General features: G+C 37.9%; 1 protein-coding gene across 2 annotated transcripts; it reads right to left on the reverse strand.

Moving 5' to 3' along the window:
• Positions 1–673: 673 nt before the first annotated feature.
• Positions 674–6,814, reverse strand: LOC113303006 (putative phospholipid-transporting ATPase 9). Of its 2 annotated transcripts, XM_026551981.1 has the most exons (12): positions 5,898–6,032; positions 5,686–5,773; positions 4,196–5,550; positions 3,981–4,091; positions 3,583–3,859; positions 3,412–3,500; positions 3,197–3,305; positions 2,872–3,081; positions 2,642–2,767; positions 2,429–2,527; positions 2,060–2,251; positions 674–1,838 (listed from the first exon to the last, which is right to left on the reverse strand). In XM_026551981.1, exons 3-12 carry the CDS (start codon positions 5,368–5,370, stop codon positions 1,164–1,166), a joined length of 3,063 nt encoding a protein of 1,020 aa, XP_026407766.1. In that variant the 5' UTR covers positions 5,371–5,550; positions 5,686–5,773; positions 5,898–6,032; the 3' UTR covers positions 674–1,163. The 2 variants fall into 2 exon arrangements, with proteins under 2 accessions (XP_026407766.1, XP_026407765.1); XM_026551980.1 differs by lacking the exon at positions 5,686–5,773 and having other exon boundaries at positions 5,898–6,814.
• Between the last annotated feature and the right edge of the window lie 6,673 nt (positions 6,815–13,487).

Genomic DNA, 13,487 nt, shown 5'->3' on the forward strand with positions numbered 1-13,487 from the left:
TTCTGTTTTCTCTTTTCCTACACCAAAAATAAATAAAAAATAAACAGGGACCTACGTCCTGCTGATATTCTTGTTCTTAATTGGGAAAATGGCCTGGATGTTTGTGTGGATATTACAGGCGTCTCTCCCTTCAGGTGATGGTATTCGCGCTTTTGTCCCAGGTCAAGCTATTGTCAATGTTGTTTTGCGTAAACGCAACAAATACTTGGATCAATGCACTTCTCACGGTTATGGGTTAGGGGTCCTAGCCTTTACCACGTTGGGGGAACTTGGGGATGATACTTTGTGTTTTTTTAAGAGATTGAAAAATTGCCTAGTTAGTAATGATGTCGGTAGAGGTGTTGGGAATATTTTTTTTATAGACTAGGTGTTGCTATTCAGAAGGGAGTTGGTGCTCAGCTTGTTGTTAGGCTACCAACAAAAGTCTTGTATGATTCTATTGATTGATTGTTTCAATAAATTATAATATTAATGAGTTTATTATTTTATTTTAAAAAAAAAAGTTAAGTAAATTCAACATTGAAAGAGGTTTATTATCCACGTCGAGAACTAGAAGTCGGATTACATTAGAACTTACTCGATTGTTTACAGGATTTTTAATCCTTTACAAACAAAATGGAAAAGAAACGGTAAAACAGTAATGCTACCTTGAACAATAACTTTGCGCTATCAGTGAAACAGAAGCGAAAAAAACTTGCCCATAGATGAAGGATAATATAATTCACATCGAGTATTACCCAAAACTGTAACGAATATCTACATTCAGTGACCCATTTACAATCAACAGTGATACTGTCGTTCCGGTATTAAAATGTGCAAGTAAAAAAAGAAACACCAAAAGATTGAAAATCAAAATGTATGCGTTTTGATATGACTATACTACATATTTACAGCTTGCATTCGGAGTTGGACTGCTTTTGTTAGGAAGTCCCCTCCGTATCACAGTAACTTGAGTCTACCCAACAGCTCTCCAGCAATATGCTTCTTTTCTTCAACGGATATACCTCTTAGATGCAGAGAGCCATTGAAAGACACTGATACCCTGATAAGCCCTGGTTACGTGATCGTAAATGGTTCCTTGACTCTGCAAACTGAAGTAGGCCGATAAGTCAATTCGATTTGACTTTTGAAGCTTCCAACAGATATCCTTATCAGACTCAAGTTCACTCAGCAACTGTGATATCCAAGGAATCCCTTGCAGCTATCCTTGTCTTGTGATATCGCTTTTCTCTTAACCGATTTGACCGTGCTTCTCTTCTTGCCGTGTAACCTACTGTTATGGGTCTTATCGATCTTTGTCGTACCATGTGACAGTACTCTGGATCATCTGTTTGTCCTTCTAATCTTAACCACTGGATCATCTGGTGATACATTGGAAAGAATCTCATTTGAATTGCAGAATAGGCAAAGTATGGCATGAGAGTTGCGATCACAACGAAGAGCGTTACAAGCCAATATGTAGGAGCTGGGGCAAGGGCTTCTATGAAAACTTGGTAGGCAGTTGTGGATAGTAAAGGAGACATTGCACCATAAGCTAATAGAAACAGGTACCAAAGAGCAATTCCACCCCAGATGAACAAATGTTGAATCATGGTGAAATAACTAACTGAAAGCGCCATCTGACAGTTTACGACCCAAATGACGCATGTATACATAGTAGCTCCAAGAATCTCGAAACCAACAACTTCGCCACCTTTACGGAATGCTTGTAGTTCAAGTGCATTTATGCACAAGAAGAAGATCATAATGGCACTGCAAACCCCATTTAACATCCAGCTAAGTATTCGAAGCCAGCTGAAGAGCACGTTTTGAACACCTTCTTGGTATAGTAAGGGAAACTGCCACATGAAAGGAGGTAAACCGTGAGCAATCTTCAAGCGCAAACAGTTACATCACTGATCAGAAATATTAAATGCCTCGTCTTAGTTGTTTTCTCACTATTACAACTTCACTAAGAAGGCTTTCAATACGGACTGTTGGAAATTCCGGGTTTCCAGTTAGCTGAATATTAGAGGGAAACTAGTAAACAACAATCAAGAAAGACTATTAATGGCCATACCTTGAGGCAAAATCGAGCAGAGGCATCTTGATCAAAGACCCCCAGCGCAATCACGGGAAGTGATGTGAAGAAGACGTTATATAGTGACATATACCAATCGTTATATGCAGCTTGACCGGAGAATGATGCATGAGCCTCGTACAAGAAAAGAGTAAAACCGAATGCAATGTTCTTGTAAAAGAAGTAGCATATCTGTGGAAAGAGCAAGATGAAAAAGGTTGGTTATCTTCATGTTTCAAGATAATAGATTCTTTGCGTGCTGAATTTGAAAATACCATATTTCTGCCACGCACAACCAGGGAATGAAAACCAGCGCAATTGAAATTCATGTGAAGAAAATTATCCAAATTTGAAGAATGAAAAACGTACCATTGATGAGATCCTTCTGTAACACCAATGTCCATGGACAAGCAGAAGACGCTCCAAATAACGGAATTGAGCAATTGAGATATCGCTTGACATAACTGCCTGGGATTTTCACCAAACAGAGATTAGAGAACATAAATGAGTAACTGAGAGAAAGGATCATTCTCTGGAAAGAAGAACGAAATTAGACCTTGTACAGTTAGTGTACTAGCTTACCTGCATGCCTTCCACACCACTGATACCAATTCCGATATCAGCTTCTTGAAGCATACCCACATCGTTGGCTCCATCACCAATAGCTAATGTTGTCTTACCAGTTCCATTCTTAACCAGTCTTGTAACCTACAAGGGTTATCTCTTAGGACCTCGTTTTCACCAAAGCATATTAAGTAACAGAAGTATTTTGTGCAATATATAGATATATGTGAGAATAAAAGTGAACTTACAAGTGCTTTTTGTTTTGGTGATGAACGACAGCAAATAACTGATGCACAACCCACTGCAAATTCCAGAAAGAGATTTTTCACGTCATCCTCCAGAGCATAAGCAAGCGACTTCCCATCAATAATTAACGCAAATGCATCTGAACTTCCACTTGATGCAGTAACTTGTTTCTTCCCTTCAGTTATCTGATGGATTATACTTTCTTTTGATACCTGAAAGAAAGAAAGCACCACTCATCAGTAAGACATTAATCCTTTATAGTACCTCTCTTTGTTTTAGTTCTTATACACTTCTTGTCTAAAATGATTTCTGTGTGAGGGCTCTGACCTTCCTGATCGCAGACTTATCCCCCTCTTTTACAATTGCCTTGATTTCTGGAGTCTCTAAGGTGATAATCGTCTGCTTCATTCCTTGTCTAAGCAAACTACACGAGAAACTGCATAATGGAATTCAAGTCAGAAAAATGTAAGCATATTGATATCATAAACACATTAGGCTCACATTCATATTCAATGTCAAGAAATTTTTATGTTTTAGCATACCCAATATTGATAGCAGTCTCCATCTTATCTCCAGTCAAAACCCATATCTTTATACCAGCTTGAGCAAGTTTGTCAATACATTCAGGAACCTGAGCACACATGATTCAGTTAAATCCCATAAGTGATGGGCACATATTGAACAAAAATGATATGTTTAAATCTTGTACTGACCCCATTTTGGAGTTTATCCTCAACTGCAGTTGCACCGAGAAGAATCAAATCTTTCTCTAACTTCGCTGCAACTTCATCGACCATTGCATCACGATCTGCACTAACTGAGTTCTTGGCCTCAGTGAATTCCTCATTGAACTTTTCATATTCTTCCTTGGTGATGCCACGATACGCAAGTACCAAAGTCCTCAGACCTGCATCGGCATACTCATTCATGTGCTCTGTAGTCTGCTCTTCAAACTCTCTCCCATCCTTTGAGAGCCTTTCAAGCATGACACTGCTTGGATAGAAGTATACAATGGTATTGTTGGAATACGTAAAAAGCTGTAAACAAGTAGAACACTAGCTAGTTTTTGGAAATGATAGCAAGAAAGTAACTTTTCAAGTCTTTCACACACCTGTCTGCACCTTTGGAGAGTAGTAATAACTTTCCCTCCTCATCTCTTACTATCACAGACATTCTCTTTCTCGTGCTATTAAACTCTAAGAAGTTCAAAAGGTTATAAGACCTACAAAAACAAATGAAATGTTGAATAAACAATCATTTGAACACTCGAAATCTCATACAAGTAATGTATAAAGAAAGCTTCTTATGTGTCATAAGGGAACTGACCTTTCAACCTTCTTGCCAGATAAGGGATCTATTTCATGCAATGAAATGCTTGTTTGTGTCCTTTTACAGAATTCGAAGCCAAGTTCTCTGGCTGCAATGACAAAAGCAGCTTCATCTGGGGATTCAGCTTCATAAGATATCCTTCCCGTCTCTTCATCCACTTCAGGTAAGGCAGTGTGACATATTGCTAATAAACGAAAGAACTGCTGAATGACATCCGATCTGCGCTCGTAAACCCATTGCCCATTCACAATTCTTTCATCCTTAAAATTATACCCTTTAATAGATTGTTTCTTATCTGTAGGATCCACCATATTGTGCTCCTCATCATCTTCCACCTCATAAGCTAATGGTGATCCTTTTCGTCTAGCCATTGATCTCTCAACCTCAGTGATCCCACGGCCATAAGCTGTTCCAGCTATAGAGCACTTGATGAATTCCATTGAATTGCAGGTTAGAGTTCCTGTTTTATCAGAAAGAATTGTGTTAACTTGGCCAAGTTCCTCATTCAAATTTGACGTGCGGGCATGTGCAGGTCTATCAGTTTCTTCATGGTACATGTGAAGATCTTGGTTAATGAAGGTACTTTGCAGAACTTTCACGACTTCGATTGAGACATACAACGAAATCGGGATTAAGTACCCATATAACATCAAGGCTGTTAAAAAATGAAGAATTGCAGCGAAGGGTGCATCTTTAGGATTATAGAAATCCGTTGTTTTGTCCGGTCTAAGATACCACCTTTTCATCCTGCCATTTACTAGGTCTTTGCTGGTTATAATTCCAAACCAGATTGAACCGATGAAAGACATCAAAACCAAGATAGCAAACAAGAAGTAAATAACTTTGTCCATCTTTTTCTCAACTCTGCTTCTCTTGGATGGTGGGTCGGTTGAATTCTGCATAACTTTTGTGTCACTGCCAGTGAAGATAACAACCCCATAGATATAATCCGTGTTCCGAAGCTTTGAGTCCCTAAGGAGAAGTTGTTGAGGTACAAGTGGATACTGTTGTTCTTCAACATCCATACTTCCAACAAAAGTATACAGGTTTGCATTTGGGTCTTCACATTTAACCACAGCCTTGAAATCTTTAAAGTTAGAGTCTTCAACTAAGTTTGAAGATACCTCCAATGCTTGTTTGACTTTCAAATTCGTCTCTCCATCAAGATTCATGGTTTCCACATAACATATAGCATCTTCATAACTGGAAGAAAGCAAAAGGAGATCTGCTGGAAAATATTCATCGTTTTCCACCTTCACTACATCTCCAACTCTTAGATTCTTCCATGTAGTATAATCGAAAACACCATCACTTTGATGTACTTTAACTGTTCGATTATTCACTTCGTTATCCTTCAAAACATAAATTATGAATTAAAATTAAATAATACCCAGACTAACGAAAAAGATCCAAATTATGGATAACATAAATCTAGATCAAAAGGTGGTCAAACTTTCAGAGAAATTGATGAACAGTGACTCATTAACTTGAAGTGTCTCATTTGCAGAATTGGTTTCAATCTAACTTTTATGTCAGCTGAATTCAGAGCTATCACTGATCTTGTAACTTCATAATCTTCTGTCAGGAAAAATAATATCAAGCAACTTAAGTTCATAAATTTCCTTACTTAGATAAATTTTGCAACTTTCATTTTAGAGATCTTCTTAGAGAAATTTAACAACCATATAGACAAGCATACCTGTGATTTTCTTCTCCAATCTTCAACAGCTTCTTTAATCATAGTGGCGCCGATTACGACAACAAGAGGAAGAACAGCACTAATTGGGGTGTAAGGAGAAAGAGAGGTGAAAGATAGACAAGCAGCAATAAGAAAATATATATTTGCAACTCTTCTAAATTGTTCGAACAAAGATTTAGGGAAAAACGTAGCAAGTGTATACTTTGTAGTTCTAATATAGTTACTTCCATAATTCCGCAATGATGCATCAAAACTATAAGGTTCGTTACAGAAAACCACTCTTGAAAATCCAGGTCCTCCAATCTGTGAATGATCTTCTACAAATGAAGCTTTCCCACAGTGAAACGCATAGATCTTACTCAATTGCAGCTTTTTTCTTCCAACTCCACTCATTCTTATTTTCTCTCAAGAAAATTTCAAGAGCCCCAGTTGTTGTAAAACAGAGACAAACTTACCCAGTAATTATTCTTTATCGATTAACTAATCAAGAAGAAGATTTTCCCAAAAAAATGCAGCTTATTCAAGACAACCCACTAGTACTACTCTGTACACTTTATTTGAAGTTGAACTCAAACCAAAACCCCAGACAGGCAGATATCAAAATATCAAATATATTTGGTAGAAAAATACCGACCAATTACAGCACACCAAAACCCCAAAAAAGGTTCCTACTTAAAAACAAAGCCTTGAGAAAAAAAACAAAACGAATAGAAATTTTCTGCAGAGAAGAGAGAGAGACTGACTGAATATACAAATTCTGGCAGGAAATAGAAAAAACTTGTAACCTGTAAGAACCAATGAAAGAAACTGATGAATACACTTAAAACTCTGAGCAAATTTGAGATGGCAAGTCTTAAAAGAAGAGCGAAGATTAATTATTTATCACGTTTTTGTATTCCAATCTTTGAACATAGACTTCAGATCTTTCCTTTTGACTTGCAGCCTAAGACCGAAATGATGAGATTGATTATATATATTTATGGACATCTATGACGCGCTAATTGGTCTTTTGTCAATATAACAACAATTTCCTGATCCTCGACTACTATTTTTATTATTTTAAAGGAAAATGAACCCGCTTTAATCAATTATTAGGATAAAGTTAAAATTCATCCACTCACCCAGACTACAGAAAGGTCAGTTACAGTGAGACAAGTTGAATTTTCGCGGGAAGTGAATCCAAAATTCGTAAATAATTTCCCTGCCGATGATTTTTATGCTCGAAAGCGACCATTAGAGAAAATTCTTATGGTGACAAAAAGAATTTAACAACTATCCAAATTTATTTAATTTTTGTCTTCAAGGGTGACAGTGAACTAGTAACATAATTTGCTGTAAATTCACAGTAAAATAGGTTTTTTTAATGAAAATTTTTGGGGCATAGTAGGTTGGAAAGCTGAGAGCTTTAAATGATAGATTTCTAGAAGTTTGAGTTAGAGATTTTCATGTGTACGTGCGATATTTTAATTGGCGTTGCCGTCAAGTACGCAACCTTTGGTAGAATTTGGATCGTAGAAAGGTCAACGGAAAATAGGTCTTCTCATAAGACTCCCACATGCAGTACTCCTCATTTCTCGTTCATCTTCTTTTTAAGACGGAACTGCATAGCTGCGAGGCAATTACAGGCACATTAGGTTACACGAACATCGTTGCGGAGTTGGAAGACCTCCCCGTATATCGCCCAGATGAGTTACTAAACAGAAAGCATATAAAAGTTTTAGTTTTGACATTGAGTAGGTTGATGTGAACATTATGGTTGACGCGCAAGAAAAATACCTTGAACGATAGCAATCCTAAGCTATTGTTTGAAGAAAAGGGTGATTCTTTAAAGACCGTGGGTCCCAAAACCGCCCACACATATGGAACGAATCTCATCCCACCTGAAATTAGTAAGAAAGACGTTTTTAGGTGTTGTTTCATGTATGTGAGCGGTTTTGGCTTGTCTCACCCCATTCTTCTTGAAAAGTAAAAGCTATTCAGATGTTAAAGGTATAAAAATCAAGAAATTTCCACATAAAATGAGATATTCGGAGACTTTCTTCAAAATTTTCGGTTGTAAGTTGTTATGTCTGAGTTTAAATTAACATTTATGTATCTTTTGCAAACAAAAATATAGAAAGATAATCTGTTTTTATTATTTCTCTAACATGTATTGTAATTTTGAAGTCTGATGTTCCATTGTAAATTTATTTCAGGAATTCCGAATAAAAAGTCTAAAATATTAAAAATTGTTGTATTCTGGAGATGAGTTAAGGTAGTATTTGTTAATGGCGCTTCAATAACTCTTCTTTTATCTAAGTTGCTTGAAGAGTTGTACGTTTGTGGATACCATTATCTGAAAGGAAATACTTCTCTCTACCTCTCTATCTTTTACAAGCATCTAACAGGTTTGCGCACGCACCGGAAATTACATTGGTAAAGCCAGTGGACTTGTAATAGAAACTTGTCAATTGTTATTTTGTTTCGATATATATAGTTTATAGTTTGTTTAGTAATTATATCATTATTTCGATTATTCTAAATGGCATTGTCAATTTCATATCTGATTCATACAATCTTATTGTATAACCGTTGAAAATAGTCTTTGAAATTAGCAATTAGGCGTCCGCGAAAAATAGTTGCTGGAAATTCTCAGAAGCCGATCATGATTGTGTTAAAACTCTTATTTCTCATTATGTCTGTTATTGGGGCTTAAGAGTGTCGTCAACTTAGAATGACATTGTTGTCAAATTAAATATGGAAAAGAAGTATGTTAGTTCATGAATAAGCAAAAACGCATAAGTATTTAGAAATTACCACGGGTTCCAATTTGTTAAGGAGCAGAAGACATAATATTAGGGTTTTGCATTAAGTAGAACATATGAGAAATGCCATAGTTTTCAAACTTGTACCGTTCTCTAAAGACACTTGACTAATAATAATAATAATAATTAAAAAAAAATTATATATTTCAAACTGCATTATAAAGAAGAAGATCACTAGCAGGACAAAATTTGAGAAGTGAGAAAAACCAAACTACAAAATGGCAAATTTGTAGTAAGCTACCAAGTAACATAATCAAGATGGATGTTGAGACAACTTCAACAAATATGAGGAGGTGGTGGTGTAACACATGATTCTGATGGTAAGTACTTGGTGTGTTACGAGTGTTTGTTTTCAAGTGAATTCTCAACTAAAGTTGAAGCTAAAACATTGAAGTTCAATTGTCCAGATAATTGGAATACATTTTGTAGAATGAACTCGTAATAATACTTTCCAACAATTCATTTGTAGAATGAACTTGTATTGGTAGTTCTTTGTGGCGGTTCATTTTGTAGAATGAACTCGTAATGATAGTAAATTTCCAGCAATTCATTTTGTAGGATGAATGTGTCATGGTAATTTAGTTCATCGTAGAAGTATATTTCGTTGAATAAACTCGTGATGAAAGTTCATCTTGTAGTTTATTTTAGCTAAACGATAACATGAAAATTAAAGCTTCGAAAAAATAGTAAAATTGGTAGACGTTGTATAGATCTCATTAAAATCTTTCCAAATATATAAAACTTGTTGAACTACGACCTGTAATTCGAGGAATATGTACTTTAAATTTAGTCTTTAACTATTTTTTGTAAGAGGAGCATAATAGAGAGAAAAAGAAATTTTGACATTATTCTAAAAAACGTTGACATCTTTTTGTGTGGGTAACTTTCACCTTGGGACAAAATAACATTTTCTGGACCAAAATGATAAAAAAAAAAAAAACCTAATGTAGTCAATCTTGGAAGAGACAACTGAGATTTCACCGAAAATCTAGGTTTCGGTCCGTGGCCAAGACGAGTCTTTTAACATCAACGATATGAAATTTGACCGAAAAACTCGTCGAGAATGCGGAGATTCCACCGAGATGCGCCCATATCTCGCCAAAAAGTTTTTCATATGAAAACTTAGTAATAAAAATCAAATCCAACCTGGAAAAAATCTTTTTTTTTTCAACTTTTCTTAAAAATTGGAATTGATCTTACATCTATACATTTTTAACATATGTAAAATATGCAAAATACTTGACATACGTATTGCAGATATACAATTTAAAAATAACAGCTCCGACATTTCACCGAGATAAGTTTTCTTAGTATTTCGGTCCTAACTGAGACGGACCGAGATCCGAAATTAACTACATTAGTCGAACCAGGTCAACATGACCAAATTGACACATAATATCCTATTATATGCATACAATAGTTTCTAGTTGTATATATAATTGAAAGTAACCAATACACTAAACACATATTTAGAAATTACACCATTGGAAGGGTAAACCTAAAATGAATTTAGGAGAAATTGAATCCATTATCTGTTTAAAGTAGCTTTCCTAGCTAACTTAGCTAAAACATTTATCGCACGATTTTTGTTTCTTTTTACATACATATAGAGAACTTTTAGAAAACTTGTAAAACCTATGTTACAGTCATTTATAATGAAATATTTAGTCCATGGCATAGTGGAAGAAACTGTTAGAGCACTGCTCGGTCGAACTCGCAAGCATTGCTATCTCAAGCTTGTTTGTCAAGTTTAGTTGCCAAAACTATAAGTCTTGATTTCTACTCTACTTATAGCTAATTCTCGGATTAGGATGGAAAGTGTAGTTGAAATTCAGACTTCACGGCGTTCATCAAATGAAGACGAAGAACTACTCAAGGGAAATTGTGGAACTTCATCAACAAAAGGTATATGGAGACTTGGACTCATCTATCACTCAAAAGTCTATCAACTCTATCTCCTATTTGAGACAAAAAGTCGTATTGCTATATAGACTTCAATTATATACATTTGGTATTTCGACCCGAGTTTATCTCGCTTATCCATTTCTCGAAATGTGTGTTGGTAAGCTTTTGCTTTAACCAAGTTCATCTTTTATTCTTGACGAAAGTCAAAAGATGATCATATGAAAAGCGCCTTGTAACATCTTCATGATTTGTGTGAGACAGTCATTTGATGTAGACTCGGAAAGTTTCGTATTGATCATTCGATCAATTGAAAATTGCTTTGAAGCTAATAATTTGTGTGAGACAGCTATTGTCGTCTTCCAAGAATGTTTCAATGATTGAAATGAGGGTTTAGAACATGTAATCATGATTGAATATAAACATAGTGTGTATTCACATTTGTGTAAAGTCCAAAACCTGGAACCATGGAGTACGTACCTGTATGCATACTGGTTGGTTGTTGGAAGTCCGAAAACTAAGTATGCGTACCCGTACTGGCGGAAGTTCAAGTTCCGTGAATTTCTGCTGGAGTTTGGAAGTCAGCAGCCATCTCTGTTGTTCCACGTCCCAACCAAAGCAGTGCCATCCACCATTCCAAGCAAGCAGCGTCATTCCAAAGTCAGCAGCGCCATCTCCGCATGGTCAAGATTGGAGTGCCATCTTCACCAGCCGAAGCAGCGCCATCTTCACCATTCCAAGTCAAGTGCCATCTCCGTACATTCCTCGACCTAGCCAGCCCTTGCTCGTTCTACAAACCAATTTGCAGTGCCACCTCTCCTGATCAGTATCCAAAGTTGCAGCGCTGACGCCAACCCCATATGCCCAAGCCGAATTCCTGCGAAGCCTCCAATACAAGGATCACAAATTCTTCATGTCTCCTGACAAATTTTAGCCAAATATTCCTGACAATCTCTTCATGACTTGTCGTTTCGATTTTATCCTTGTCTGTCACCATCTCATGCTTACCCCGCAACAATGCCACTGTTACGAGCTAAGCGGGGGACTTAATGTTGATGGTGGTTTTTAGCTTAGGTTTAGAATTATAAAACCTTGCATCTGATGTGACGTCACTCTGTAAGGAAACGGAGCCATGAGTGTCAACCTCTCCACTGGCATACTTATTGAGCCGTTCGATATATTTTCATGAAATTTATCCAGACTGGCGTATGTAGAAACAATCCCAGATGCTCTGTCAATTTCAACACCTTGTTTATATTATTCCCTAATGTAAGAACCTCTGAGTACCTTTTATGTGTTATGTTCCCCGGCAGAACCCTTAATATTGGTATGGCATGACGGATTTGTGTTCACTCGCAGCAGAGTAGCACGAATTTCCCAGTATCAAGATTAAGGTCCTTACACGAAATACTCAGTCAGAAAGCATGCTGCTCTCTGTAAATAAAGAATTATGTGTCAACACATAGAATCTAATCAATTTTGTGATAACTCACAAAACTCATGAACCTGACTAGTTTCCAAAATTAGGGTTTTTGCGCCCTGTGCAGTATATTATACCTCGTCGATCGAAATTATGCCTAAACAACTAAGCAATTGATCCGTCGCGGATTAATAGGTGCAGAGTCCTGCCCAAAATCAGAAAACAAAGAGTAACAGAGTCGCATGGAAGGAGCAACAATGAGGGGAAGCGTGGCCATGCCATAGGCCAGTCGGCACCACTTGTCCACTCCCCACGCTACACAACCGACCCTTACTCCTTTGTCGACCAATCAGGTCGCTCTAAACCTGCCACACTCCCAGGAGTTGTGGTTGGGCCCATGATTTCCGGCCCGATTTCCCAACGGCCAATCAGGTCGCATTAAACCTGCCACGCGCACCAAAAGGGTATCCACGCCCATGCTTGGCCGCCCCTACTTTCATTAACCAATCAGATTGCTTTAAACCTGCCACAGCCTTAAAAGAGGTTGAAATTGTGTCAAGAGGTCGCCATACTAAGTTATCTTTCCAAAACCGCGTCAACATGCTAACGGCATGCCAAACATGCCAAACACGAACATGACACCAAACGGCATGCCAGGCGCACATGCCAAACGGCATGCCAAAAGCACATGCTAATTAGGGTTTCGACATGCCAAACCCTAATTTAGGCAAAGTTGTCGCGCCAACTGAGCCAAACAATTTTCCACAGAACATGGGGATCAATGTGGCCGTTGAAACTGATGTTGCCACACCACGTTTGAGTCTAACACCAACGTGCCAAAATTTCAATGGCCATGGCTACGCCAGGCGCCACTTACACCATCGTGTCGCTAGCATGCACAAACTATGCCAGCCATTCCACCGTGCCATGGGAATGCACAAGCCATGCCAGTCATGTCGCAATACCACTGGCGTACGCTAAAGGTGCCACCGTACCATTATCAGGCGCCAACAGAAGGTAGACACAATCAACGGTTACCCTTCCTCATGAGATGCGATCTCAGCCACCCAAGTTCGCCACCGAGCTGGCACGCTTGTGGCAATTATTAGGCGACCAGCCGCCTAAACCTAGTGGCCATGTCTACGCCAGGCGCCACTTGCACCACCGTGCCACGAGAATGCACGAGCCATGCTAGCCATGCCGCATCGCCACTAGCGTACACCAAAACACCACTGCGCCATTATCAGGCGCCAACACAAGGTAGCCATAATCAACGACTACCCTTCCTCATGAGATGCGATCTCAGCCATTGAAGTTCGCCACCGAACTGACAGGCTTGTGGCGAGTTTTAGGCGACCAGCCAAGACGAGCCTAATAACATCACATGCTATTTTCCTGCGGCAAGACTCTTGATTTTAACTTGCCACACGTGGCAAAGTGCTAAACGTTTTCCATGAAAACACT

Source organism: Papaver somniferum, chromosome 8 (genome assembly GCF_003573695.1).
Source record: "Papaver somniferum cultivar HN1 chromosome 8, ASM357369v1, whole genome shotgun sequence".
NCBI lineage: Eukaryota > Viridiplantae > Streptophyta > Magnoliopsida > Ranunculales > Papaveraceae > Papaver > Papaver somniferum.

Bases quoted from the DNA above. Each gene is read 5' to 3' on its own strand.
- LOC113303006 (XM_026551980.1), bottom strand. From the start codon at position 6,290: ATGAGTGGAGTTGGAAGAAAAAAGCTGCAATTGAGTAAGATCTATGCG. The intron at 5,551-5,897 runs GTATGCTTGTCT...TATGTTTTGAAG, and splicing joins ATTGGAGAAGAAAATCACAG to GATAACGAAGTGAATAATCG. The intron at 3,082-3,196 runs GTCAGAGCCCTC...TCTTTCTTTCAG, and splicing joins ATAAGTCTGCGATCAGGAAG to GTATCAAAAGAAAGTATAAT.